The sequence below is a fragment of the Monodon monoceros genome, unplaced genomic scaffold (assembly GCF_005190385.1).
Source record: "Monodon monoceros isolate NGI ecotype Baffin Bay Population unplaced genomic scaffold, NGI_Narwhal_1 Super_Scaffold_3, whole genome shotgun sequence".
In the NCBI taxonomy this organism is placed as follows: Eukaryota; Metazoa; Chordata; class Mammalia; order Artiodactyla; family Monodontidae; genus Monodon; species Monodon monoceros.
The window spans coordinates 29,357,118-29,380,864 of record NW_021703780.1 but is presented as its reverse complement, the minus strand read 5'-3'; the positions used below and the strand labels follow the sequence as shown (position 1 = coordinate 29,380,864).

Genomic DNA, 23,747 nt, shown 5'->3' with positions numbered 1-23,747 from the left:
TCTATATAGAGTAAACTATTTTCACTAAAAAAAATGGGAAAAGCAGCGTGTTTTATTGTACTAATATACAACATAAAATATTATATAAGCACATATTAGAAATTTAGGAGCAACAAATTATGACACTTAAGAATGTTAGTCCAAAACAAAGGCATTTTTCAAGATGTAATTCCTTGAAATACAAATAAATTAGCAAATCATATATTCTGCAAATGAAACATGGGAATTTTAAATAAGTCCCAGAAACTATACCTAAAATCTTATCAACTAAATTATGAAAGTACTTATATCAAAACTAGGGTCCTTTCATACCCTATTGAAAAAGGGTACTTGCAAGTTTATAGGGTATTACTGAACATAGTATGTTTGCAAGTTCTCACTATAGACCAAACAAAATTATTTCATATCTTTCCTCATTGTGGTATTATAAGATAAAATTACACTGCTAAACATCAAAGACATACAGATGGCTAACAGGCACATGAAGAGATGCTCAATATCTCTAATTACTTGAGAAATGCAAATCAAAACCACAATGAAGTATCACCTCACACCTGTCAGAATGGCTATCATCAAAAAGTCTACAGATTACAAATGTTGGTGAGGATGTGGAGAAAACGGAACTCTTGTGCACTGTTGCTGGGAATGTAAATTGGTGCAGCCACTATGGAAAACATTATGGAGGTTCCTTAAAAAAACTAAAAATAGGGGGCTTCCCTGGTGGCGCAGTAGTTGAGAGTCCGACTGCCGATGCAGGGGACACGGGTTCGTGCCCCAGTCCGGGAAGGTCCCACATGCCGCGAAGCGGCTGGGCCCGTGAGCCATGGCCGCTGAGCCTATGCGTCCGGAGCCTGTGCTCCGCAACAGGAGAGGCCACAACAGTGAGAGGCCCATGTACCGCAAAAAAAAAAAAAAAAAGCAAAACTAAAAATAGAACTACCATATGATCCAGCAATTTTATTCCTGGGTATATATCCAGAAAAAATGAAAATACTAATTCAAAAAAAAATACATGTACCCCAGCATTCACAGCAGCACTACTTATAGTAGCCAAGACACGGAAGCAACTCAAGTGTCCATCAACAGATGATTGGATCAAGAAGATGTGGTACATATATACAATGGAATACTACTCAGCCATGAAAAAGAACGAAATACTGCCATTTGCAGCAATGTGGATGGACCCAGAGAATAGTATGCTTAGTGAAATAAGTCAGACAGAAAAAGGCAAATATTGTGTACCACTTACATGTGGAATCTAAAAAATAATACAAATGAATGTACATGCAAAACAGAAACAGTCTCACAGACATAGAAAACAAAATTGTGGTTAACAAAAGGAGAGAGAAGCGGGGAAGGATAAATTAGGAGTATGGGATTAACAGATACAAACTACTATGTATAAGATAGATAAGCAACAAGGATGTACTTGTACAGCACAGGAAATTATACTCATTATCTTGTAATAACCTATAATGAAGTATAAGCTGAAAAAATACTGAATCACTATGCTGTACACCTGAAACTAACACAATAGAGTAAATAAACTATACTTCAATTAAAAAAATTAATTTTCCATTAATTCAGGTAGATATTTTTGCTTCTATTTTTAGGTTACACATTAAAGGAAACGTATCAAATCATCAAAAGAAGATTGGGTTCCCTTTCATCTGCTTTCTGTAAACACATATTGTGAAAGAAATTTCATCTTAGGAAAACCAATCCTGAAAAGACTCAGACAACACTGTGTCACTTAAGTTTTTCTGTCTCTTGTGAGGGACTGTTAAACACCTTTAAATGATCCCAATACTCCCCTCTGTGGTCAAAAGAGGAAGAACAACGGTCTGAAAGGAAGTGCTTGGACAAAGCCAAATTCAGTACTACTCATTGTTTTCCCCTTTGTGACAGTAAACTGATACTGTGGGCATAAACATGGTGCCGTTTACATAAACAAAGTGAATGGGAGAACTGAGGCCTCTATCCCAAGATCCACTTTCTGTGGCATTTTCCAGATTAGGAAAGGCTTATCCTAGAGATCAACTAGTTCATTTTTACAGAGGAAACATGTTCAGACAGCTCTCTTCAACATGTCTCCCCACGTGGGCCCCTTCTATACTCTCTATAGATGGAAGTGCTGAATTATTGGATTTAATTAATAAGCACTCCATACTCAATCCATCATTTTTTTTAACTTACTTTATTGAAGCTTAGTTGATTTATAACGTGTTAATTTCTGCTCTACAGCAAAGTGATTTAGTTTTATATATATATATATTCTTTATCATATTCTTTTCCATTATGGTTTATTACAGGATATTGAATATAGTTCCCTGTGATATACAGTAGGACCTCGTTATTTCAAGACTCAAGAGTTCATGTTGGGGAAAAATATATCTTAGTGATAGTACATAGATTTTTCAGTTACACAAAAGAGGGGTTTAGAGTTTTACGTGGTTAATTAGAGTTTTAGAGATTCACTAAAATTGGGTAATACCTTATTTTAAAGCAAACTCAAGGAATTCAGTTAAACTATAAATGGTTGTGCAATGGTGTTAGTTACTATGTTTGATGCCTCTTAACAAATCTCTCTTCTAAAAATCTATATTATATTCTACTTAAAATTTTTTAATTAAAAAATTACTCTTTTAAAAAGAAAAGAAAGGCATATAAAAGAGTAACCAATAAATGCTGTGGGAATTGAGAGTGAGGTGGGGAAGTCACTACTGAAAGTGTTTAGAAAGAGCTTCAGAGAAGCAGATTAAAAAGGTAAAATGTCAGCTTTGAGGTTCATTTGGAAAAGTTTTCTTAAAAAGTACATTTGGCAGCCAGGAATTTCTTGGGACTTGGAAATGGTTTTCCCATAGAAATAATTTCATAAATCATGGTTAATATCTTGGGCCAGTCCACCAAAGTTCACCTAGACTTTGGTCTCATAACAGGGCTTCCTGGTGCCTTGTACCAAGCCTGTCTGAAGCCTGAGCTCTGAGTTCCGTAGTCCTAGAGACAGAGCACAGAGTAAAAGAGAAGAGAATGATCTAGGCACCAGGAAAGCACAGGCCCCTGGCAGGGCTTCTGGCAGCTCTCCTGGCCGCCTTGGAGATCACAGAAGCCAGGACAGCAGTGGCCACTCCCACCCTTGGGCATTTGAGAGGTCAAGTTTTGGAAGCCAAGGCAGTTCATTATTAGTGGGCCATTGAAAGAAATGACTGATTGAAACCATGGTGTTACTTTTTATAAGAAAAGAAAGCTAACATTTATTGAGCCGGGGACTGTTAGCCACTTTCCACTTCTTAAAAATATAATCCTCATAGTATCCTATGAGGTAGATAACATTCATGCTATTTTACAGATAAGGACACTGAGGGTCACAGTTAAACACTTGGCCCATTGTCACCCAGCTGTGGGATCTGCCTTTGGACCTGACTCTAAAGCCAGTCCAGGGTCTCTGCCCACACAACAGCTGCCTCTTAGAAGTGCCAACAAGAGCCAGCAAGATGGAACTTCTGCTGATCATCAGACACTTGCTTTCTGCAATTAAGTTAAATTCTTTCACACCAGTGCCAGGAACAAATTCCAAAAATCTGACTCCCCCTGAGTCAGATCAATGTGGCTTTGTGTCCCTTTCTTCTGCGGGGGGGGGGGGGCTTTCTAATGAGATGTTGAAAATTAATCCTGTGACAGGAGTGGCTGTTTTGTTGCTGCTTTGGGAGTTGTTTTGATATTTGCCTTTTAATTTTGCTCTAGCTTAATCAGTTTCCAAGAAAATTGTATAAGGAAAAATCAGAGAATAATATTAGAGATACCTAAAGAAGAGGAAAGGGTTAGACTACTTTTATTTGCCCATGCCAGATTAAATACGTATTTTAGTGGCTGACACACATTTGAGCAGAGAAGCCAGAATTTCTATTTCTGCTCTGTTACCCAGTTAGTTTATAATGGGTTAAAGACAACTAGAATATCAGGACTTAGAAAGCCCTCTACAACCTTTATAAGAGGAAGGAGAAACAAATAATACTTAACACATCTTATTTCTATTTGTTAGAAGAAAAAAGAAAAAATGAATACCTTTATCATTATAGATAGGTTGAAAGTTCTTCTTTAGTAGAAAACAAATACATAAAAAGTTTACCCTTTAATCTCTCAAATAATTTAAGTGCAGCTTAAGCTGATATGAAATCCTCCTGATGCAGGAAACTGCTGTGCATCGAACATGAAGTGCCAGACAAATCTCATGGCTGTATTCTAGTTCATAACAGCTTAAAAAAAAAAAACCAGTTCAAAAATCTCTGCTCTCTTTAGAAGTATCGTGAGTTCCAGTGTCACCAGCTCCATTCATGGGGAAGCTTACAGGACCACGATGCCAAGCAATGCAAACAGGAATGGTGCATAGAAGGAGAATGGGTTCAGGGGTCGACAAAGAACTCATGATCACCGGGTGGCAGCTGGGCTTATCTCGCTAAATCCTCACAACAATCTCGCAGAGAAATGAGCGTTACCGTTTATTAAGTACCCAAGTCTAGGACCATACTAGGAGTTTTATTATCCCTTTTTTACCAATAAGGAAATGGAGGCTCAGAGTGTTCGTTACCTCCATGAGATTCTATGGCTATGGCTGGGATATCTGGATTCCAGTCCAATTCTAACTGAACTATCCGTTTACCTACTCTCTCCCCAGTAAATGTCTGGGGTCAAGACTTACTTATCTTTGCAGCACCAATACTAAGCATGTTGCCTGACATGGAAAGTACAGAAAGTGCTGCATATACAGGTGTTGTCACAACTGACCACAAAGTGCAAATGTTTCCCTTCACCTGTTACATGCTGCCTTTCAAAGGGCAGAATTCACTTCAGTTCTCTGCTTTGCCTCCTTTGTGATCTTATCACATTTTCTTAGGCATTCAGTTTTGTTTTTCTATCTCACAACCAAATCCATTACAGTCTTTTTCTTCCCCATGATAAGAAGTGAAAAGAATTAAAAAAAAAAAAACCAGAAAGAAAAATGAAGGGAAAAACAGTAGACAGAAATGCAATCCTTCCTTTACTAATATACTTACAGGGACAGCATTGGACAGAGAAGCCCAAAGTAGTAAGAGCCCATAATTGGGACTCTTTTGTTCATTTGTTTCCATCTCTAGGAGATCCAGCAGAGCCTGCATTACTGTCTGTTTAAAAGAAATAAATATTGTCAAACCAGAGCTATGTGACAAAGACTGATGTTAATAAACAAAGATCATGCATTTTTCTTTAATCTGAAAGATACTATTTTTGCCATTCTTAGGTCTGTGATTTCAGGCATGCTAAGGGATTTACATACTTACTGGTAGTATAGTAATTGGGAGCAGGGACTCTGGGGTTCAACGCTCTTACTGCATTGGTTCAAATCCTGGCTTAATTTTTTAAGACTTTATTTTTTAGAGTGGTTTTAGGTTTACAAGAAAATTGAGAGGAAAGTACAGAGATTTCCCATATAACCCTTACCCCCACCCAAGCATAGCCGTCCTCATTATCAGCATCACTCACCAGAATGGGACATTTTTGACCAAGGAAGAAACGACTTTGATACATCATAGTCATCTAAAGTGCATAATTTACATTAGGAGTCACTCTTGGTGTTATAAACTCTATGGGTTTGGACAAATGCATAATGATATCTATTATCATTATAATATCATACAGAGTATTTTCATAGCCCTAAAAAATCCTCTATGCTCTGCCTATTCATCTCTCCCCACCCCTAACAACCACTGATCTTTTTACTTTCTTCATAGTTTTGCCTCTTCCAAAATTTCATAGTTGGAATCATATAGTATGTAGCCTTCTCATACTGGCTTCTTTCACTTAGTAATAGGCATTTATGGTTCCTCCATGTCTTCTCATGGCTTGATAGCTCATTTCTTTTTAGTGCTAATACTCTATTCTTTGGATGTACCATAGCTTATTTACCCATTTACCTACTGAAGGGCATCTTGGTTGCATCCAAGTTTTGGCAATTATGAATAAAGCTGTTACAAACATCCATATGTAGGTTTTCGTATGAGTGTAAGTTTTCAAACCATTTGGGCAAATACAAGGAGCACAATTGCTGGACTGTATGGTAAGAGTATGTTTCATTTTGTAAGAAACCTCCAAAAAGTCTATACCATTTTGCATTCCCACAAGCAATGAATGAGAGTTCCTGTTGTTCTACAACCTTGTCAGCATTTGGTATTGTCTGTATTCCAGATTCTGGCCATTCTAATAGGTGAGTAGTGGTATCTCATTGCTTTAATTTGCATTTCCCTGATGACATGTGATGTGGAGCATCTTCTCATATGCTTATTGGCCATCTATATATCTTCTTGGGTGAGGTGTCTCTTAAGGTCTATTTTTGGTCTGTTTTTCCATTGGGTTGTTTGTTTTCCTATTGTCGAGTTTTAAGTGTTCTTTGTATATTTTGGATAATAGTCCTTTATTTTGCCAATACTCTCTCTCAGTTTGTGACTTGTCTTCTAATTCTCGTGATATTGTCTTTTCACAGAGCAGTTTAATTTTAATGAAATCCAGCTTAATAGTTTATGAATTGTGTCTTTAGTGTTATATCTAAGTAGGCATCGCCACACCCAAGATCAACTAAGTTTTTTGCATGTGAATGTCCAGTTGTTTCTGCACTATTTGTTGAAAAGTCTATCTTTGTTTCATTATATTGCCTTTGCTCCTTTGTCAAAGATCAGTTGACTATATTTAATGGGGTCTCTTTCTGGGCTCTCTATTCTGTTCCATTAATTTATTTGTCTATTCTTTTGCCAGCATCACATTATCTTGATTACTGAAGATTTACAGTAAATCTTGAAGTTGGATAGCATCACTTCTTTGAAGAACTTTGCTCTTTTCCTTCAACATTGTGTTGGTGATTCTGGGTCTTCTGCCTCTCCATATAAATTTTAGAATCCATGAAATTTTATAACTTGCTGGGGTTTTTTATTGGGGATTGCACTGAATCTATACATCAGGTTGGGAAGAACTGACATCTTGACAATATTGTCTTCCTATCCATGAACATGGAATATATCCCCATTTATTTAGTTCTTTGACTTTGTTCCTCAGAGTTTTGTAGTTGTGCAGTTTTCCTCATATAGATCTTGTTTTGTTTTATATATATGTAAGTATTTAATTTGGGGAATGCTAATGTAAAGGGTATTGCATTTTAAATTTCACATTCCACTTATTCATTGTTGGCATGTAGGAAAGCAATTAACTTTTGTGTGTTAACTTGGTATCCTACAACCTTGCTAAAATCACTCATTAGTTCCAGTAGTTTTTGGTTGATTCTTTTGGATTTTCTCTACATATGTTCACATCATCTGCAAGCAAAGACAGTTTTATGTCTTCCCTTTCAATCTGTATAATTTTTATTTCCTTTTCTTGCCTTATTGCATTAGCAAGGACTTCCAGTACTATGTTGAAAAAGAGTGGTTGGAGGGGACATCCTTGCTAAAGGGGTTCTGGTACCAATTTCCAATGTGTGTGAGGGGGGTTCTACACACCACAAACAATGCTTGGTTCATCATCTGGGTGTCTTATAATTCGGCTCAATTATAACACTATTTACCCAAAGATAGCATCATGTTCCACAGGCTAAGGGTTTAGTCCCACAAGACTCTGCCCTGCTCTTCAGATGTCAGTTGCAAGCCCAGGTTATTGCCTGTGCTTCTGACTAACTGGCTAAGGATTGGAAGTTACACAGACCCCCTCCTTGGATTTCAGATGCCAGTTGCAAGTCCAAGTTGTTACCTGTACTTCTAACTGACTGGTTATATAAATCAGAGGTTCCCATGAACCCCCTCCTCAGATTTGATTAATTTGCTAGAGCTGCTCACAGAACTGAGAGAAACATTTTACTTATTAGATTACTGGTTTATTATAAAAGGATGCGATAAAGCCTACAGATGAACATGCAGCTGGAAGAGATGTGTAGGGCAAGGTAGGGGTAAAGGCCAAGGAACTTTTGTGCTTGCTTGCCACTCTCCCCAAATCTCCAAGTGTGCATCAACATAGAAGCTCTCTGAACCCCGTCCTTTTGGGTTTTTATGAAAGCTTCATACATAGGCATGATTGATTAAATCATTGGCCACTGGTGATAGCTTCAACGTCCAGCTATAAATTTCCTTCTAAGCATTGCTTTCACTACTAGGTTGTTTTTTCATTTTAGTTTGTTTCAACATATTTTAATTTCTCATGAGAATTCTTCTTTGATCCATGCGTTATTTAGAAATGTGTTGTTTAATCTCCACGTATTTTTGGATTTTCCAGTTATCTTTCTGTTATTGATTTCTAGTTTAATTCCACTGTGGTCTGAGAAGAGACATTATATGATTTCTATTCTTATAAATTTGTTAAGGTGTGTTGAATGGCCCAGAATGTGGTTTATTTTGGTGAATATTCCATATAAGCTTGAGAAAAAAATATGTATTCTGCCGTTGCTGGATTAAGTAGTCTTAATTAATTATATCCAGTTGATTGATGGTGGTGTTGAGTTCAATTATGTCCTTATTGATTTTTGTCTGTTGGATGTGTCCATTTCTGAGAGAGGGGTGTTGAAGTCTCCAACTGTGACAGTAGATTCATCTATTTCTGTTTGAAGTTCCATCAGTTTTTGTCTCATGTAGTTTGACACTCTGTTGCTAGGTACATACACATTAAGAATTGTTATGTCTTCTTGGAGGACTGACCTCATTGTCATTATGTAATGTCCTTCATTATGCCTGATAAGTTTCCTTCCTTTTAAGTCTGCTCTGTCTGAAAGTAATATAGCTCCTCCTGCTTTCTTTTGATTGGTGTTAGCATGGTATGTTTTTCTACATCTGTTTACTTTTAATCTATATTAAATATAAAGTGTCATATTTAAAGTGGGTTTCTTGTAGACAACATATAGTTGGGTTATGTTTTTAGATCCACTGTGACAATCTCTGTCTTTTAATTCATGCATTTAGGCCACTGACATTCAAAGTGATTACTGATATAGCTGGATTACTATCTACCATATTTGTTACTGTATTCTATTTGCTGCCCTTATTCTTTGTTCTTATTTTTGTATTCCACCATTTTCCTGCCTTTTGTGATTTTAACTGAGCATTTTTATGATTCCATTTTCTCTCCTTTCTTAGCATATCAAGCTATACTTCAATTTTTCTTTTTATTAGTGGTTGCCCTAGAGTCTGTAATATACATTTACAACTAATCCAAGTCCATTTAAAAATAATACTGTACCATTTCACAGGTAGTGTAAGTACCTTCTAGTAACAAAATAATCCTAATTCCTCCCTCCTGTCCCTGTATCATTTCCATCATTCATTTCACTTATACATAAACACACATGAGTACACATACACACATGTATATACATATAATATACATATGAGCATATATAATTGAATATATTGTTGCTATTTTATTATCTGAACAAACTGTTATCAAGTTGATATCAATTTGAACTGTTAGATCAATTAAGAATAGAAAAAATAAGTTTCTTTTTCACCTTTACTTATTCCTTCTTTCGTGCTCTTTCTTTCTTTATGGAGGTCTGAGTTTATGACCTATATCATTTTCCTTCTCTCTGAAGAACTTCTTTTAGCATTTCTTATAAGGCAGGTCTACTGGCAACAAAATTCCCTCAATTTTTGTTTGTCTGAAGAAGACTCTATTTCTCCTTCACTTCTGAAGGATAATTTCACAGAGTACAGTGTCCTAGGTTGATGTTTTTTCCTCTCTCAACACTAAATATTTCATTCCACTCTCTTCTTGCTTGCATGCTTTCTGAGGACAAGTCAGATGTAATTCATATCTTCGTTCTTCTATAGGTATAGTGGTTTTTTTCTTTGTTTTTTTGTTTGTTTTTCTCCCTCTGGCTTCTTTCAGGATTTTTTAAATCTTTGATTTTCTGTAATTTAAAAATGATATGCTGAGGTGTAGTTTTTTTGGTGTTTACTTGATTGGTGCTCTCTGAGCTTCCAAGATCTGTGGTTTGGTGTCTGACATTAATTTGGGAGAAATTCTCAGTCATTATTGTGTCAAGTATTTCTCCTGTTCCCATCTCTTTCTTCTTTTTCTGGTATACCCATTCCATGAATGTTACATCTTCGGTCGTTTTCCCACAGTCCTTGAATATTCTGTTCTATTTCTGTTTTTTATGTCTTCCTTCTCTTTGCTTTTTGGTTTTCAAGGACTGAATCTCCTCTAGCTCAAAGATTCTTTCTTCAGCTCTGTCCAGGCTACTAATAAGTCCATGAAAAGCATTCTTTATTTCTGTCACTTGGTTTTTTTTTTATCTCTATCTAGCATTTCATTTCGGTTCTTTCCTAGGATTTCCATCTCTCTGCTTACATTGTCCATCTGTTCTTGCATGCTGCCTACTTTATCATTTAGTCATTAGCATATTAATCATATATTTTTTTAAAGTCCCAATCTGTTAATTCTAACATCCCGGCCACGAATGGTTCTGATGCTTGCTTTATCTCTTCAAATTGTGGAGGTTTCTTTTTGCCTTGTAATTTTTCTTGATGGCTAGACATGTTGTGCTGGGTAAAAGGAATGGTGATAAACAGGTCTTTAGTAATGTGGTGGTTAGGTGTGAGGGGAGGGGAAGCATTCAAGTCTTATGATTAGACCTCTGTCTTTTCATGAGCCTGTGCCTCTGGACTGTGAACTTCACAAGTGTTTCTCAGTCTTATTCTCCCTCCTTAGGTGGGACAGGATGGCTAGAGGTGGCTGCAATTGGACACTCCTCTTCCCCAGGTCAGTTAGGCTCTGATAATCCTCCAGCAGGTTAAGTTTTGTTTAGCTATTTTCCCCCTGAGGGCAGGCCTGGTTAAGAACAGAGTGCTCTAGCATATTTCAAACTTGTTCTTTTCCCCCTTCTCCTGTCAGAAGCCCTAGGGGATTTTTCACTGGTCCACCTCCTGGAGGTAAGTTTCACAGTATTGTGGAGGTCCTTCTAAGACCGGGTCCCAGGTCCCGTGGAGTTTTGAACTCTGAGAATTGTCTGCACTGAGCCTCTAGCAATTCATTAATTACAGCTCAGGTTTTCCTACCCTGGCGCACGTTCCCAGGGCAGTCTCCACTCTCAGGTCTGTGCTCTGGGAAATGTCAACTCCCTGTAGTTGCCTGTTGGTCTCTAGTCTTGGGGGCAGCAGGTTGCTCTGTGTCCTCTCTTTCAAGAAGAACTGTTGATTTTTCAGTCTGTTAAGCTTTTTACTTGGTGTGAGGATGAAGTGGCAACTTCCAAGATCCTTACATGTGGAACGGGAACCTGGTTTCAATAGCTGGGTAACCTTGGGCAAGTACTTTAAGCTCTCTGTGTCTCAATTTCCTCATCTGTAAAATGGTCATAATATGGACCCTACCTCACAGGATTGTTGTGAGAATTAAATGAGTTACTTCCTATAAAGTACTTAAAACAAAACTTAGTACACATTACCATTTTGACGAATGTTATCTTTCAATTTTTTTTTCTTTTTTTAAATAAACATCTGTTCTTAGGAAAATGCAAACAACACAGACACAGATCTCTGGAGCATTCCGGAGAAAACCCTACCCCCATGTGCCATGCAAATTCTCAGCCTACATATCATGGGTAAGGGAATTGCCAAACCAGTATATGATAAATATTGCAATACTCTAAAACCATGCAGAGAACTGACGTTTGACATGGACGGTACCAGGTCAGATCAGGGCCTCTCCAAGGTCACCTAGTATGGCTGCTCTCAAATCAACACACAAATTCCATGAAAGCATTTCCTTCCTTGGAAGGCTTCCCAGATTTGCCTTTGCCAACGGTCATCCCCATCACGAGGAACAAATTCAGACATTATACCATTTTCATTAAGTTACTTGTGCACTTCGAATCTTAACTAATTCAAGTTAGGTAACAGAAATAATGGTAGCTAAAGTCTAGTCACTGCTCTGGAAGGCAAGCACTGTTTAAGGGCTTCACAAGTATTTAAGCGTTCGTTCCTCACCCCAGCTCCAAGGAGTAGATCTGTTATTGTCACCATTTTACATTTGAGGAAATGGAAGCACGATTAGGTTAGGGAACTTTGCTAGTGACATACAGCTTGTCAATGGTTGAGCTGGGATTCGAATCCTGCGAGGCTGGCCCTGGCTCCAGTGCCCACAATCTTAGCTACTAGGTTATGCTGCCCCTTAGAGACACAGTCCTTAACTCTCACGGGTTAGGGACTCAGAGAGCTGTGCTGCACCAGAACGCAGTGGTTTTTCTTCAGATCCTACAACACAGAAAATACCTATTACATCACTCTCAAAGAAAATACATGACGAGAGGCTGTTGCTGTTACTTACAGAGGCACGTAGTGTTTCAAAAGTGATTAACCACTCTGATCCCTGGCTTTCTGGTTTTAGTAATCCCCAGTTTCCCAGGTACTAAAGTTGTTGCGAAAAAGAAATGAGCAGTGAATTTGTGAAATGTGTTAACACTACACCTGGCACAGAGTAAGTACCCCATGAGTGTTAGTGATGTCTTATTGTTACTGTTTCTGTAATAATGGATTACCAGATTTGAAAAACATTTAAGTACAATTTTCATTTACTCCTGGTCTCTATCAGACTTACAATGCAAGTTGTTATGGTACAAAGTTTATATTTCATGAAAAATCCTATAGATGTATTTCATTCTTTTGGTATGCTATTCTGTGGTGCAGTCTTAATTGTAAATGAAAATACTAGTTTAATTTATATCTAGAATAACATGGGAGAAATCACTCATGTTGAAACGTGATAAAGTTATGATGTGATAAAATGTGTGTATAATATTTAAAAAACAAAAAAACAAAAAACTTCTTCCAGTCCTTTGCTTAACTAGGACATTGAAATCGACTTATGCAGTAAAATACAACAGAAACTTTTATTTTCTTCTTAGCCTGCATTTTTAAAAAAATTGTGGGTATAAAAACGTAAACTCTGTGTGAACACTGCTGCAGGAAAACAGAAACAAAACAGTTTTTAAAAAATGAAGTTACGCAGCTCATGAGTGTTCAAACTGAATTCTATCCCGGTCATAAACATTGAATTAGCGTCAGCAGAGGTCAAAATTTGTCTTTATTCAAAGCGGGAGTTCGAGTACCTATGATTAAAGTGCCTCATTTCTTCAGAGTAAGAAAAATAAATGCTATTCTAGAAGTATTGTCAGCGGGGAGTTTTAACTGGGGCATTAAAACCCCTGTTTCCTAGGCTCATAGATTACAGATCTATTTGGGTACAGCTTTTATACACACATGGCTTTACCTCTAAATCCTGGAAAATAATGCAAACAAAAATGTGTTTGTCTGGATCCATTTATAAAATAGATTCTTTAGCTGAAACATAGTTTGTCAGTGAAGGGCATTCCAGTCTAGCTTTCTATTCCCTTTATTCCAGAGGGAGATCCCCAAACATTCGCACATTCCTTTTTTTCTAAGGTGATCTTCCTCTCCAGTGTTAAGCAGAGTTGTTTGTGATAACACTTGCTATCATAACTAAACGCAAACAAACAAAAATGTCTGATATCATCTTTCAATGCTAAAAGATATGAAATGATTTCTTCCATGATAACAATGATAAACTCTCACACAGTCTTTACTATGTTTCAAGTGCTTTACAAATATTAACTATTTGTTAACAAAACTGAGGCCAAGAGGTTAGGTACCATGCCCAAGGTCACAAAACTGAGGCCAAGAGGTTAGGTACCACGCCCAAGGTCACACAATGGTGACTGGATTTGAGCCCAGGCAGTCCAGGCCAAAAGGAATCTCCAGACAGTGAGTCTGGAGAATCAGGTAGTTTTCAAAAGCTTTCAGAGATTCTAATGAGCGGCCACGGCTGAGAACCATTCATTAGCAAGCAACAGAACCATCTGGAAGGTGTATAAAACCCCGGATGGCTGGGCTCCTAGCGTTTTGCCCTGAGTGGTTTCCCAGGTGACGTTGGTACCATTGGTCTAAGGACCACGTGTAGAGAACCACAGATCTAGGACACTTAGGACAGTGACTCCCAGTGCGTTGCTTTTTAAATTATACCACACTACCTGGTTGCATTTGAAGAAAGAAACAATTAGCCGTGGTGGCCTCAAGAAAAAAGTCAACTTTGTCGAGCTTTATCTTTGCCTAATTTGCCATAACTCCCACCTGTGACTGTTGACACAACCAACTGTATAATCGATAAATATTAAAAAAACCCTCAGGCTGTTGTGTTATTTTGTTGTCTGTAGCCTCAGTTTTTTCTTATGTAAAATAGGGTTAATATCTTCCTCACTGCTGTGAGGATGCAATAATAAAATAACGTATGTAAACATCCAACACAGTGGTTGGCACAAAAATGGTATCTATGTAACACATCTCATGATTTTTAGCAAAAATATTTTTTTAACAATCGTAGTTTATGACTGTTTTCATCTCAGGTATTTTAGCAAAAAAAGCTAAGGAATACTTACCGGGGAATTATCTTTTGCAGATTTGCATGTTTTTATATCTGGAATGTTTTTCTCAAAAAGTGCTAGAAGCCACTTTTTGGATTTTGACCAGTTTCTAGGTGAGAAAAAATATGTGGATAAATTAATTTGAAAGCACTCTAGGAGTAACAAGTCACAGCAGAAAAGGGACTATGTCTATGGAATCTTAATTATTTCTCCAAATGTCTTCTTCATTTTCAGCTGAAACTTCATGAGAAATCTACCTTCAGACTTATTAATCCACAAGGAAAATTGAGGGGGCAAGGCAGCCACATTTTAGTATCTTTTGCAAATAAACATTTGCATTCCTAAAGGGCCGGCACTAAACAAGAAAACATGGCTTGGGGACTTCTCTGGTGGCGCAGCGGTTAAGGATCCACCTGTCAATGCAGGGGACATGGGTTCGAGCTCTGGTCCGGGAAGATCCCACATGCCTCGGAGCAACTAAGCCCGTGCGCCACAACTACTGAGCCCACGTGCCACAACTACTGAAGCCCATGTGCCTACAGCCCATGCTCCGCAACAAGAGAATCCACTGCAATAAGCCCACACACCCCAACAAAGGGTAGCCCCTGCTCACTGCAACTAGAGAAAGCCCGTGCACAGCAACGACGACCCAACACAGCCAAAGATAAATAAATAAATTTATTAAAAACAAAAAAAGAGAGAAAACAGGGCTCATGATTTGCTTGGTCTAAGTTTGCTCTGGCTGTTGTCAGTCACAGCAGGATCAAAATCTAGCCCAGGGACCCGTTGCTGGGTTAAGTGAGGCAAAGCAAACTGACTAAAAGCTCTTTAATCTTTTCCGACCAGTCATCATTTCAGACCAACTGCCAAGAAACTAAAATATCATGTGTTACTTTGCAATCAAACCGTTTTATAAACTTTTATCTGAGCCAACTGTGAGAAATACATTTGACCACACCTACTTCTGCCTCAGGGAGAATAAGGACTTTGGATTCTGACACGGGTCACACTTGATGATGTAGCAATGACTGTGATAATAAGAAGTTGTAAATGGCATAAAAGGCCTCAAAATAGATTCTTCACTTCATTCTCATATTCTCCCCTCTCCTTCTTGTTTTTGTTCCTCAAAATGAGAATAAGAGGAAATCATCCATCTCTCTTCAGTTCCTCCCTCAATTCACACACACACACACACACACACACACACAAACTGGTCATAAGAAATAGCTTCTGTCTCTTCCACTTAAACTGCTGTTATAGCTACTTAGAACAAAGAAAGGAGAGAAATGTATGAATAGCTGAGAAGAGCTTGATCGGGGAATTAACATAGGAAACAACTCTCTACCTGAGGAGACATTCTGGCAACTGGGACCCATATTCGAAACCTTCATCACAAGCTTGAAAGTGCTGATGGAACTCCCTGATTTTCCTCTCATTTGTGGGAAACAGACCTTTTTTAAAGAGCACGTTCACTGTGACCGGGTAAAGGAAATGCCTACAAAGATAGAAACACATAAAACGTCAGAACCAATGACCACAGAAGAAAAGCATAGGTTACAAAAGAAGGCATTATTGAATAGCTATATATTAGGGGTAGACAATCATATGTGATATATTTTTTTTTGGGAGGGAAAGTCATTCTTAAGAGGTTTTAATATTTGCTTTCTGTGCTCAAGATAACTTAGGGGTAACTGAAATTGTGGTCTTATTTATCTGAAGATTTTCAAATGCTTTCTAAGCAAGTATTGTTAGATCCTGACAAATGTGAGATGACACACAGAAAGAGCTCGATTCAATATGATTTCAACGAGCATTTATTTAGCAAATAATAACGATAACTGAGATACAGTTCGTACCTTTAGACAGCAGCCAAAAATAACCAAACGAAGAATCAAGGGCAATATTAGTCACCAAATTCCTAGTATCTCCCAGGATCCTATAACTTTGAACTATACCGAACGGCTGAAATATAGTATCTGTCATCAGCAAGCTTTCCCTCAGGTGAATAAAATTATTTCCGCGGGGTCCTTAAATAAGGGAATATCAGAGACTGTTAATATGCCCCAGGTTACTAACACTAAGTGCTGTTTATTCCATTTTTATTCACCATCATTTCCTCACAGAAATTTCTCAGGATCTCCTTTCCCTCCAAGTTTCAAAGTCATTCAAGAATTTGCTTTGTTTTGTTGTAGATATTGGGCGTGTTAAAAGTTTGGTTGATTGGTTGCTTGGTTTTGTTTTCACTTTTCCGCTCTCTCTTTCTGGAACCCTAACAAACTATTCGATGTTGCTGTATTTCTGAGTCTGGATGGTTGGTCATGCCTCCAGCATCCCACTGAGATGGAAAAGTGCCTCATGGGTAACTTTGATTTACCAAATCGCCCTGTGCATTCTTCTCACGGCTCCCTGCTAAGCCCTTACGTTTGCCAGAAAGCTCCAGAACATGGCTGAGTGCTACGTGGTTCCCCCCACTGTCCTCTCCTGTCTCGCTTGCCTCTCAGTACCTCCCCTCTCAGAGGACCTGGGCTCAGTCCTGAGGCTCGTGGTGGCTTTCCCTCAGCCACCTTGTCAAGTCTCACAGACATCTCCTGGACCCTTGTCATCTACTTTCTGATTCTATCCTCTTCCCTCTCCTCTCAATGTCCTCTTCTTCTAATGATCACAAATTGCACTGAATGTTTTATCAAAATTGGATGCATGACAATTATATGATGAAAATCCATGTAGCGCGTACAAAATTATAAGGAATGAAAGAAATTATTATTAAAACGTGTTAAAATGATACTATTGGCCTGTTTGCTTACCTTCAAATTGAAATGCTAACTGAAAACTGCCCATTAATCAGAATTTAAAAGATTAATAGCATCTTTTAATTGCCTAGCTAGATAGACTTCATTAATCCACCAGAAAATTTGTGAAGTCCAATGTATAGGCTTCAAATTTTTTTTATTCCAAAAAAATAAAAAACAAAATTAAATAATACGGCATCTATTTACCTCACTAAGTTGTTCAGGTCCATGGTCCCATGAGGGCCTAAATTCTCCAGCTGTTTGTGTAATTCTTCAGTCAGTTGTCCAGTGAATCGATATAGGTTGAAAGTCCCCATTTTCCCTTTCACCATGACATAAAGTTTCTCATGCAGTTTTAAAAAGATATTCTTTGGGATTGATGCTATAAACAGAGAAAACACTTTTCAAAAGAAGCAACCATTTTTTTTTAACATCTTTATTGGAGTATAATTGCTTTACAATGTTGTGTTAGTTTCTGCTGTATAATAAATTGAATCAGCTATATGTATACATATATCTCCATACCCCATATCTCTTGTGTCTCCCTCCCACCCTCCCTCTCTCACCCCTCTAGGTGGTCACAAAGCACCAAGCTGATCTCCCTGTGTTATGCAGCTGCTTCCCACTAGCTATCTATTTTACATTTGGTAGTGTATATATGTCCTTGCCACTCTCTCACTTCATCCCAGCTTACCCTTCCCTCTCCCCGCACCCTCAAGTCCATTCTCTACATCTACATCTTTATCCCTGTCCTGCCCCTAGGTTCTTCAGAACCATTTTTTTTATAGATTCCATATGTATGTGTTAGCATACTATATTTGTGTTTCTCTTTCTGACTTACTTCACTCTGTATGACAGACTCTAGGTCCATCCACCTCACTACAAATAACTCCATTTCTTTTTATGGCTGAGTAATATTCCATTGTATATATGTGCCACATCTTCTTTATCCATTCATCTGTCGATGGACACTTAGGTTGCTTCCATGTCCTGGCTCTTGTAAACAGAGCTGCAATGAACATTGTGGTACATGACTCTTTGAATTATGCAACCACTTCTTGAAGCAAACAGTCAATAGACCTCCCTCTCTATTGCTTGATCAGCAGAGACTAGAGTCAAAATTTACCTAGTACATAGAATCACCTCCTGCAAATAAAAGTAGGTGAAGATCCAACATAGACTGTGAGATAGTGAAAGTCTGTAGGGTAATTCACTTTAAGGGATGATTTGTATGGGGGTGATTAAGGAAGCCTCTGGGAAACACACATCTAGTGATTTTGTTTCCATGTTTAAAACTTTTCATTGGCTTCCTATCCTTAACAAAGTTTACAAGGCGTTCTACCCTCTTTCCAGCTCTACAATCACATTGCTAGCCCTTTCTCCCTCCAAACATATATCCCAGGTATATTGAAAACACACACTCTTTTATACATCTCAGCATTTTCATGAGCTCTTCTATCTGCTCAGAATGTTCTCTACTTGGCCGATCTCACCCTCCCACCCCTATCCCCCCACCCCCCCACCTACAAGCCATACATTTCTTCTGCTAACTTCTTCTCTCCTTCAAGTGTCTTCTTGAATATCACCTCCACCAGCAGGGCTTTCCTAACCCCAATAGCTTTAGCCCCACTGTTTCCTTTATCTTAGTGTTCACGCTCCTTTCATGATACTCACACCTGGTCTGGTTGGGTGCTAAGAGTATGAATTTTCTTTTTTTTTTTTTTGCGGTATGTGGGCCTCTCACTGTTGTGGCCTCTCCTGTTGCGGAGCACAGGCTCCGGACGCGCAGGCTCAGCGGCCATGGCTCACGGGTGCAGCCGCTCCGCGGCATGTGGGATCCTCCCGGACCGGGGCACGAGCCCGTGTCCCCTGCGTCGGCAGGCGGACTCTCAACCACTGCACCACCCGGGAAGCCCCAAGAGTATGAATTTTTAAACTCATTACACTATTCCTTTATATTTTTCTTTAATCCTCTTTTATTGTCTTCAAAGTAAGTTTTCCAAAAAATAGTTTTTAATTTTATATTTCATCATCCTATTACATGTAGGATACATTTTGTATAAGTTAATGAAAAATAATTTGTGGACTTCCTGAGCATGCATTGTCTCCGTGGTAGGGGAATAACTGAAAGGAATGGGAAGCTGGCTCAAGAGTAAATATTAAGATATTTCATCTGTTAAATAGAAATATTTAAGCATGCAAGTCCCCAGGGGAGGCAGAGGTGAAAAAATGTGATCACTTCAATACACCTATGATAGGTGAGTAAGTTGGTATATTTTTATCAAGGAGTATGTGAATTTACAGATCAAGAGTCTTCAAAATATTTGTATTTCTTTGATCTGGAATTCCATAGTCTAAATATCAAGAAGCATTAAAGGGTCAAAAAAATGGAACCAGCATGTTGTGATTTTTCATGCAAGCAACAAGAAACAATCATCATGCTACCGATCAACTGACAGCCTTGAAAACAAACTTTTTGTCTTAATGGCAAGAAACGCGTAAGAAGAAGCTATATGAAAATGAACCTAAGAAAGATGCAAAAAGGGAAGCAAGGAGAAAAAAGATGGTAGAAGCAAGCACAGACATTGTGAAGGCAGAGAAAAGAACCAGGCACAAAATGAACCAGCTCTGCATTCTTGGGAGGACAAATGGCCTCAGCATGTATGTCTGCAGCCTGGGAAGAAATAAAGGCAGACACGGGCTTCCCTGGTGGCGCAGTGGTTGAGTTTGCTTGCCAATGCAGGGGACACGGGTTCGAGCTCTGGTCCAGGAAGATCCCACATGCCACAGAGCAGCTAAGCCCATGCGCCACAACTACTGGCCCTGCACTCTAGAGCCCATGAGCCACAACTACTGAGCCCGTGTGCCTAGAGCCCGTGCTCTGCAACAAGAGAAGCCACCACAATGAGAAGCCCGTGCACCGCAACGAAGAGTGGCCCCCACTCGCCGCAGCTAGAGAAAACCCCACACACAGCAACGAAGACCCAACGCAGCCAAAAATAAAACAAATAAAATAAATAAATTTATTTTTAAAAAAAAAAGAAAAGAAAGAAAGAAAGGCAGACAGTCACACTGGAAGCGTGCTGACAAATTCAGTCCAGCAGTCTCTGAGGATGGGGAAAGAAAGGGCACCAATTATATGAAGCTGAGCCCCACTTACCTCAATAACCCTGTGGACTATGTCAGGAAATGCCATAGTAAAGGGCTTACTAAGCAGTGCAGTTCTACTTTCAAGGAGCAGAGTAGCAACATGAGATAAAGCCAAGAGCTACAGCCTGTAGAACATTGTATACACAGCGGCAGAGCAGAGTTAGTGACAGTTTGGGAGCTGCAACAGGCTGCAGGTGCCACTATTTTCCCAAGTAAACATCCGTGAGGTGACCTCATCTCTTACACATATCTAATGGAGATCCAAATGTTTTAGGTTGCCAATAATTTGTTCTACATGGGCCAAATTCATCACATACTCTTTTCTATCCCTACTCTAAAGAACAAAATAATGGGTCTGCCTCGTTCTTGATAGAGGAGTGAAGATGTGATTGGTACCTAAAACTGCTCTTGGATTCCATGTTGTATTTCAAATGAACCATCTGAGAATACTGTTTACCTGTACGATAGACGGGATTTTGCACTGCTAGTTCAAAATTTACTTCTTTGGATTTTAGAAACACATTAATTCCCTCTTCTTCAGTAACAAAGGTCATTCGGGTGCCCATAGCAACGATTGTAAATATCGGTCCATACTGAAAGAAAACACATAAATACAGACCATATTAGTAAGCATTTCTAATAAATAAGTTACTGGACCATGGGTTATGCTTCAGACAGTGTTCCTCAAGAACCCCAATGCTGAATTCACGGTCAAGATAAAAACTATTATGATTATATATAATTATAAATTTTGAGCAAAATCTAAATTATAAAAATCCTAATTTATTCTGTTGTAATATTTAACCTTCCTTTTGATAGTGCTATTATTTGCTTGTACCTTCCTTTCTGGTAGTGGAAATAATAATTAGAAATAATGATTGGAAATTATATCAAACACTGTGATATTTGAGCCCTGTTTTCAAGATTATCAGGAGGGTTAGAAACAACCTATGGTTGAACTTTGTTCAAGAAAAAGATAAACTGCTGACTGATTTCACCTTCAGTCTGTAGTCACTCAACAATGTCCCGCAATCCCCAAATTTCTGTAATGTGCTCACTTTCTCCCTTTCCAAAATGACCCACCTGTTCACCTAGCCCAACCCTCTCCACTCTGAGAGGGTGTTCCTGCTTTGTAACTCACTGGGAAAATGAGCACTGTCAGCTTCTCACCACCAGAGCTTGCAGACAATTGTACCCATTTGTACCCATTCTCCATGCCTCCCCTTGAGTTAACACAGGTGGAGGGTCCTGCCCCTGGGAAATGCCCACCCTCCTTCACTTGTGTTATGGGTTCCACACTCTCTCTTTGTTCCATGTGTACGCTTTCTCTCTCGTACACCATCAGTTTTGCCTTTTCTATCAGATAGCTCCTAGGAACCTACAGTCATCCTCCAGTGCAGAGTTTGATTTGGTTTTAGGGAGTCCATGACTTTATTTGGAGAAAAATATATCATTATTTTCACTGGCCTCTGATTATAACATTTTCTTCAATTATGAATGGAGGCAATACACCACAATCTTCCCCACGACTCTATCCTCAAAAGAACCTACTGTTCCAGTTGCACTTTCTTAGATTTGGTGTCTTTTGGCATCCATCTGTCATAGGGCCAATTATATTAGCTATCTTTTCTTATTCTTGATGCTCAGCTTTGGTGGCCTCACTACTGGGTAGAGACAGCCCTCCCAGGGCTAGCCAGTTTTTAGAGACAGCAAAGGACTCAGCCATCCAGGAGCATGCCTTTCATAGGGAAACCAACCCATCTTGAGTCTGTGTCCCCAACCACCTCCTGATCTAGCTCTCACACGCCAAGCCAATATTATCCTTGCCCTAAATCATCTCAGGGCGAGGCACCAGGCACCCGGAGACCAACCTTATAGCCCAAAGCCCTCAGAAATGATTCAAACTAGTCAATCCTAAATTGTTTACCCTGCCTCGCCTTGTATTTCCTGAGCAAACCCCAATAAAAGCTCTGACCAGGGCCTTCTCTTGCTCCCATCTTCTGCCTCCTGACAGGGTGCTCTCCCCTGTGGCCCTGCATCACGTGCAATGACCCCCGCCTTGGGCCTGTGAGTATAACAACCTTCCTCCTTCCAAGTCTCATTCTCATTTCCTCCTATGGCTGTACTGACTTTCCCAGACCACATCCAACATGTACATTTTTGGAAAAACCACCCGTACTTTTATATCCCATTACAGTTATTATAAATCTCTCGAAATATCATTTAGGCTCATCAGTACTTCAATATTACGGTCATTCCAGATCTGCATGAAATGGCACGTGATAGCTCCCGTGACCCAGCATCGGATGCCATCAGGCAACTGTGGGCCCAATAATCATTGATTCCCCCAAATAGTGAAGTCTCATTTTCTTCCATTAGTGATCCAGACATCTACATTGCTTGCCAATATTCCCTACCTCGTATTGTTTATTAATCAATACTTAGAAGAGGATGAGTCGTGTTCATTGTTGAAGGTTTGTTCAAATGAGAATTCTTAACTTTCCATTAGGAAAGTGGCTTTTGGTAATACATATAGGCACTCGGGCCACACTGTAGGCAATCTTGATCATCTCACTTGATAGTGAGTCCATGTTCTAGTTTCTCAAGTCTAACTTCTGGGAGCCACCTCTGCTCCTTTTCATTCTTTCACACACCACATTCCATCCACCAGTAAATCCTACTGCTTCCATCTTCAAAACAGATCCAGCCACTTCTCAGACTTCCACTGCTATCACCATGGTACAAGCCACCAAGATCTCAAGCTTGAATTCTTGCCCAAACCTTCGAATTATCTTCTTTCTTTTAGTTTTATGTTCCTGTTTTTAACAGAGTGCCCAAAATGACCCTTTAAAATTTAAATCACATCACATCACTCCTCTGCTCAAAACACTCACAAAGTTTCCCATTTCCCTCTAAGTTACAAATGTATTCTCAATAATCTGTAATAACCCACATGGGAAAAGAATCTGAAAAAGAATGGATATATGCATATGTATAACTGAATCACTTTGCTGTACACCTGAAACTAACACAACATTGTAAATTAACTATACTCTAATATAAAATAAAAATTAAATTAAAAAATACATTTACACTTTGAATGTGATAATTTACTCCACAGATATACTTGCACACATAGAAATGACATTTGTTGCTACATTATTTACAATAGTAAAATATGGAAAACAAACGATGTCAATCATTAGGTGACTGCTTAAGTGAAATGATTCAGGGAATATTTGGCAGCTTTTAAAACATGCAGATGCTTCTGTTTCTGTGTAGGATGAGAGAAAAGAGGGATAGATTACAAAGATCATATTTTTAGAGGCATCAGAGAGTTGGGGAAACAATAAGAACTAAACGGA

At 38.8% G+C, this 23,747-nt stretch overlaps 1 protein-coding gene across 1 annotated transcript in view; it reads right to left on the bottom strand.

Annotated features, from left to right (window-relative positions):
• LOC114907547 (24-hydroxycholesterol 7-alpha-hydroxylase) overlaps positions 1–23,747 on the bottom strand; it is a 98,047-nt gene that overhangs the window by 71,425 nt on the left and 2,875 nt on the right. Inside the window, exons 3-7 of the mRNA XM_029243276.1 lie at positions 20,840–20,975; positions 17,440–17,614; positions 15,789–15,938; positions 14,459–14,552; positions 5,055–5,162 (exon numbers count right to left, since the gene is read on the bottom strand). Of these exons, the coding sequence (XP_029099109.1) occupies positions 5,055–5,162; positions 14,459–14,552; positions 15,789–15,938; positions 17,440–17,614; positions 20,840–20,948 (636 nt within the window). The 5' untranslated portion in view covers positions 20,949–20,975. The remainder of the gene's footprint in view (positions 1–5,054; positions 5,163–14,458; positions 14,553–15,788; positions 15,939–17,439; positions 17,615–20,839; positions 20,976–23,747) is intronic.